At 42.1% G+C, this 6,929-nt stretch overlaps 1 protein-coding gene across 1 annotated transcript; it reads right to left on the reverse strand.

Moving 5' to 3' along the window:
• Positions 1 to 844: 844 nt before the first annotated feature.
• Positions 845 to 5,971, reverse strand: LOC140245422 (ankyrin repeat and SOCS box protein 8-like). The gene is made up of 3 exons (XM_072324999.1): positions 5,868 to 5,971; positions 4,456 to 4,587; positions 845 to 1,925 (listed from the first exon to the last, which is right to left on the reverse strand). Exons 1-3 carry the CDS (start codon positions 5,961 to 5,963, stop codon positions 1,290 to 1,292), a joined length of 864 nt encoding a protein of 287 aa, XP_072181100.1. The 5' UTR covers positions 5,964 to 5,971; the 3' UTR covers positions 845 to 1,289.
• Between the last annotated feature and the right edge of the window lie 958 nt (positions 5,972 to 6,929).

The following is a 6,929-nucleotide window of genomic DNA, read 5'->3' on the forward strand; positions in this document are numbered from 1 at the left end:
AAAGAATATTCCCCAGGCAACTAAGTTAACGTCACTTGAAAAGACAGAAAGGAGGAAAGATATACCTAGTTTATTCTGAAACTGGGGGAATTATCACACTGCTTGTCACTGACTGAAATTAACCCTGACCAAAAAATAATGAATAATCAAGTCCCTGAAAGCAAGGTATTATTCAAAGGGGTGAAAGTTCAGGTGTGAGTTTCAATTCCTCTCCCTCTACAAATTCCATTTGTAGATGAAGACAAATTGAAGAAACTCACACCTGAATCAAGTCCTTATTGGTGAACACAAGATTTGATGCTTGAGGGGTATGGAACACAAAACAAAATGAGTTCACAGAGTGACATCACAGAACTTTGTGTGTGTCCCACAAAATAGGATAACAGAATCTGAAGGAAGAGAGTTATCAATAAGTTTATAGTCAAATGTCATATGAGGCTAAGCTGATACTTTCGGGCATTCAAATTTGAAATGGAAATAATTTCATACCCCCAAGAACATTTCAAGGATGACTTTCAAAGTAGGTCCAGCTACTAAAGGAGATTTTCTTTGATGCTACAGGTCACTTTGACAAGTGAATTTTGTGAATTTCAGATCAACTATTTGTAAGAATATTGCGCATTCAAGTCAATTTGAAATTACCATTTTGCATTATTCTAATGAATGTCTTTTTCGACATGCGTTTCACAAAATATTTGCTAACTGTACAAGAGTTCAATACACTCATTTCACTGTAGGAGAGGATACCCACTATATGTCACCGGATTGTGCCAAGTCAGTTAAATATGAAAGCATGATCAAATCACTTACATATCTGTATGACACAGTATTTGTATGAAAAAAAAAATTTGGATGCAAAGGTGTCTGTTCACATAAAACATGTAGACATCAAAAAGCATCAGTCAAAATGTGTACCTCTTTTCTTTACACTGCAAAAATCAAAGACTGTATTTAATTGTGAACATTTAATGAAAATTCATCATTATGCTATTTCAAAATGTATGTTTGAAAGTAACTGAAGATCTTTTAATTTCTTTATAGGAGTTTCTTCAGTCACCTATTTAAAAATCTAGGTTTCAAAGTATTTGTGGAGGAACACTGTTGGGAAATTTTAAAGAAGTTTACATTTGACTAGTCCTTACGTGAAGATGTCTAATTTTTGCAAAATTCTCCAGAAATGGCAGTTTCCTATCAAATCTCACACACAGAATAGGATTGCCGAGATCTTGCAAGGAAAGCCGTAAGGTAATATTAAAGAGTATATCACAAACAGATATACTTAAGTGTCGTCACGTCTGAAGCAACAGGTATCTCTGGAGAGGGGCTGGAATCGGCAGCTTTTTCACCACATCCGGCATATGTCGACTGGTAAGGCAGTGGCGCACGGCGTAGCGGCATTGCTGCCGCAGCGGGCGGGGTTGACAGCAGTGCTGTCGTAGCAAGTCGCACAACTCGGTGTCGTCGGCGACGCTCCGCGAAAACATCCCGTCCTCGTCGCGGACGTCGAACTGGCCCGACGCCCGGATGAGCACGTCCAGGCACGGCCGCTCGTTCTCCGTGTCCAGGCCGGCCGCGATGAGGCCCGCCACTCGCGAGATGGGCGTCGCCCCGTCGTGGCTGACCGTGTGCGGCTCGGCGCCGTACTCCAGCAGCAGTCGCACGCACTCGTAGTTGCCCTTCATTGCCGCCCAGCTGAGCGGCGTGTTGCCGTGGATGTCGCTGACGTTGACCGCAGCCTGCCTCTCGAGCAGTGCCTGCAAGCAGCCGGACTTGTTGCGGAAGGCTGCCCAGTGGATGGGGGTTTCTTCATTGCTGCTCAGAGCGTTGGGATCAGCTCCGCAATCCAAGAGGAGGGTGACACAATCCACGTCCTGCTCTGCTGCATAGTGGAGGGCGGTGCGGCTATATCCATCCACTGCGTTCACCTACGTGCACGATTAAGTAACAATGAACAATTTTCTTTCATCTGATTTTTATTTATTAAAGTCTGAAGTACCCAATCATATAAGTTTCCCCATTAAAGTTAAACTGATTTATTGTGGGGGGATGATAGTCTGCCATTTTGAATGAATTCTCCATCTACCTTTACTCTTGTTTACTATTAGAGGTGAAAAAAAATTAAAGAATGCGCAGCTTGAACTCCTAAGTTCAATGACCCTACCTGCCAAAATATTGAAAATCCTTCATAAAATCCATAAAAGTTTCTGGATCACTATTAAAATTTTATCATTTGTTCCTTGTGTCATTCTCAACCTTTCCTGCAAGTTTCATCTAAATCCGTTCTCAACTTTTGGAGTTATTTTGCACACGGACAAACAAACAAACGGTATCGAAAACATACATGTAACCTCCTCCCTTGGCAGAGGTAACAATCTAAAGCACAAGCCAGCTTTGTGCCCAATACTGTAGAAACTCTTGGTGTTACAGCAGAGCTTTGCAAATCTGAATCTCTGGACGGACCACAATTTTAAAGGGGATGGCTAGTAACTGATCAGTGGGAATCAGAGGGAATGCAGGGGGTGATTGTTCCAATCGTTGTGGGATTCATTTAAGAGTACATTATTGTTGTGTGAAAATTATTTGCTTCAGAATGGTCTCATATTCAAGTAATGTGCAGTTTAATGTTTCCAGGTTAGCGTGCCTGTACAGTGACGGGGCATTAAACTGCACATTACTTGAATATGGGACCGTTCTGAAGCAAATAATTTTCACACAACAATAGATATATAATGTACTCTTAAATGAATCCCTACAGGGATTGGAACAATCATACCCCAGCATTCCCACTGATTCCCAATGATCAGTTACTAGCCATCCCCTTTAAGTCTTGGGGAAACTCATGAGATATCCCATTGTTAATACTAGGGGTAAGTTTTACTCCACTTCTTTTTTGTGTGTTTGTGTTTCAGTGGGAGTATACCACACTTCAGACTGACAAGGCTGAGCAGGTGCTTCTGAGAAAACCAATCAAAATACTAGAGAAGTACTCAGAGAGCACAGACTGCCGCCAAGTAGCTACTCTCCACCTGTATTGTGATTTCCACTGTAAAAACAAAAAGAAAAGAAAAGAGATTCCGGATGCAGAGGGTGATCCAGATCGCTGCCAAAACTCAAACATCCTTTGCTTGCATCATATCAATGGTGACCCGCTACAACAAAAGGATCCGAAAGTCGGGGAGGACAATTTTCTGAAAATGGCATGACATTAATCCCTTATACTCTTCTACTTTAATTTCATATACAGTTGAACCTCTCGTATCCGGACAAGTCACCCGGGGCTCATCCGGATAAGGGATTTGGCCGGATACGGGAGACTCAATGCTTTATACATGTACATATACATACACATGTACTGATGTAGCCCATTGTAGTACCACATGTAGTAATGTGTATACTGCAACCTTTTCATTGTTACACTCAGCAACAGACCCCAAAATAGAGGTGTATGCTAATGTTGGAAGTAATATGTAATTCATGTGTGTTTGTGTAGGAGTTCTCGAGGAGTTGGGAATCCCCCTTTCCTCCCGTAATTATTAAAAAAAAAAAAAAAAAAAATCACGGCGAGATTGCGTCCGTATAATAGAGAGATCCGGATAAAGGGAGGCCGGATAAGAGAGGTTCAACTGTATAGCACAACTCATACAAGTACTCCTTTGCGGATATATCGATGATTTTATTAGCGCATGTCAAGTGGTTGAGGAAATCAGAGTTTCGAGAAAAACGCCTTCAAAGTTTTCCTTCCGACGCTATCATGATCAAGGGGAGGCGAGACAGTTTTCATCTCTAGAAAATAGAAGGCATGCTCCTAGCGATCTCCGCAATGTTCATTCAAGCTTAGCGCCAGCGGTCTACGCACTGCCAATCAGTAATCAGGATGCCACGCACTGACCAATAAGATCACTCCCTCATTGCGAGGGGCAGAGTCTAGCTGCGCCGCTAAATCCAAATCTTCGGACCCGTTTCTGTTACTTTGAAAGTCGGAAAATCATGGCCCAGAAAAAACGCTGATCTCTTGCCTTTCCTTTGATCATTTACATCGTAGCTTTGAAATTTCGGCAGATGATAGATGAAACATTAGACTACAAAATTATGCCAAAAACAGAAATCCGTTTGTTTTGACCAATTTTGATGATGTACTTCAAACTCAATTTTTTCAGCTCAGCCGTCAGTGACTTTAGGATCCTTTTGTTGTAGCGGGTCACAATTTTTTCCTAAAAATGTTATCCAAATCCGTTCAGAACTTTTTGTGTTATTTTGGAAATGGACAGAGAGATACAGAGAGACGAATAGATGACATGAAAAACATAACTTCTTCGGCGATGGTAAAAAAAAAAAAAATGCCTGGTCTGCATGCGGTATAATGGTGTGACAATCCAGTATCAAAAAGGGATATAGCGGTGTGACCACCCAGTATGAAAGGGGTATACTGGTGTGAACAACATCTAAAATTCTCACCTCTCCACCATGTTCCAGAATGAGTTTGACAATGTCCACATCACCCCTCATGCAGCTACACTGGAGAGGGAGAAGGGTGCCGTGGGGTCTATTGACGTCTGCTCCTTCCGCTAGTACTGACTCGACAGTGTCCTGTGAGGAAGACGGGTCGATTAACGAGAAAATATATTTCATTTTCAATTCAATTCAATTCAGTTCAATTCATTTATTTCATTCTCATTTTTCTTCCAACAAAACATAACACAAGGTAAGTCAGAAAATCCATCATAAGCATATAGTATACAAAGTGCGAAAGATAAACGACGTACCAGATGTATTTGAAATGGCACATAACCTTAACCTTTCAACTTGGAAAGGGAGTTTAAAGACCCAGTCGTGTACGGAAAAAGAGGGTCTGCCCAGTTGAATGGATCCCTCATTCGCTGTCCACCAGGGTACATTAGAAAACCAATCGAATCCTTTACAAAGCAGAAAAGCACGCTGAATTATCAGCTGTTTTGACTCCATAGGGTTTATGGCCACTAAACACAGGTCAAATTTCCTTTGGGAAACAAAATTGGTGGCCGCTAAGTACAGGGATCTTTAACATAGCTTTTTCCCCCGAGGGAATTTTTAGGTCCCTGTACATGGCAGGTGGCCACTACAGACAGGAGGCCGCAAAGGCAGGTTTGACTGTAGGAATATATCTGAACAGGACAACATTACCAAGACAGCACTCTACTGGACTCCAGGAGGGAGAAGGAAGAGGGAGGAGGCCCAAAAACACATGGAGAAGAACCGTGGAGAGAGAGATGAGGAACTTAAAGGTGCATGGTCCCGGAGTTTTAGTCAAATGCGTACGCGGGCACACGGCGCAAGTTTCCTATAGAGACCTACACTATCTACTCCTCTTTAGCGCTTACGCTTTGGCCCACTTCCCCGAGTCCGAAGAAGTCCGATCCACTGTAGTCAGTGGTCCGATCACAGTTCAGCTCATGATTCAGCTGAGGAGGATGACAACTTAAGCAAACTTCTTTTGTGATGTCATAATAACAAGCACATATGCACGCACCCTGGCATTACTACAGACTGCGCGATGCGCAGAGAAGACAACGAAGGCAACGTTACTTAGCAACACCTACGCACTTTACTCTTGATGACAGCTCAACTTCGGTAATCTTCGTATCAATGCTAACGGTGATCGGCAGTATCATCAACAGCCCCCTCTACACTACCGGGACTATGCCCCTTTAAACTACACCTTGGGGACACTACAGCACCTGGCCATGGACACAGCCGAATGGAGGACTTCTGTTGCTGCTCTACGTGCCTATGGCATAATGGGCAGTACAGTGTAAGTACAATGTAAGTACAATGTAAGCAAGTAGGAATAATCTATATATCCCCCTCTCACACATTACATAGGATCTTACCTTGGGGTTTATCATCCAGCCACTGATGGCTCGGATAAGACGTTCTGACAGCATGTAGTCATGTTGCGCCATGGCAACGCGATGGTGGGTACTCATAGCATAACTTTCTCGTCCGTCATGGGATGTCTTATCAACAGCTGCACGGTGTACTGTACCTGTACCAATAAAACAGACAGCTGATGCATATCATGTTCCATGATTTCATATAATTTGTTTGTTTTTAACCATCCCAAGAAACATGTAGGAGTGGTGATAAAAACCATGATACCTAATCCTGAACATTGGCTTTGGTATAACAAATGTGGTTTAGAATACAAAGAATTTTGGAGCAATTTTTCCCTCTTTTTGACTTTTTTTTTAAAGGAAAACTTACGGAAATCATTGATTACGAGACGGTTAGAATTGGGTGAATTGTGCAATTCATGTGCCAACTGTGTGAGAGTTAGCAGGCTCCCTGCTAGTTCATGTAGTACTGATAAATAGGTACAGATGCAGAGTGTCATAAGTGGAAATGGACGCAAATACAGCTTTGAACATTTTACTGGTTTAAGGACACATGTCATGAGCTCAACATCGAAGAGTCATACAGCCCAAGTCACAAAGCCCAAAAGCTAGACATTGCAACGTATTAAGTGAACAATGCTCATGAGCTCGACATCATGGTAAATAGGCCCACAAACTATAGGCCTACAGTCCATGAGCTAAACACTAGGCAAATAATGACAACAAACTTGTACACAAACAAGGCCCACAAGCTTTTAAAAGAGACAAACAAGGCCCACAAGTCTGACAATTGGCAAAGAAGGCCCATTGAGCTCCACAGGACAAACAACTTCATCTGCAGTGTACAAACCAATGATACACAAGAGTGTAAAGGGTGTCCTGATAATGGCACTAGGCCTATGAAAGAACTGAATAATGGGAGAAAAATATAAAATGATGTCCACACTCAGATCAGCCTTCTGGAAAAATGTACACTTGTGAAATGAAGTTTACAAGGAAGCATTTTACAAATTATTTCTTTCATTAAACTTGATTCTAAAAATTCTTGAGAGACAGGTA

This window comes from Diadema setosum, chromosome 22 (genome assembly GCF_964275005.1).
Source record: "Diadema setosum chromosome 22, eeDiaSeto1, whole genome shotgun sequence".
Taxonomy (NCBI): domain Eukaryota; kingdom Metazoa; phylum Echinodermata; class Echinoidea; order Diadematoida; family Diadematidae; genus Diadema; species Diadema setosum.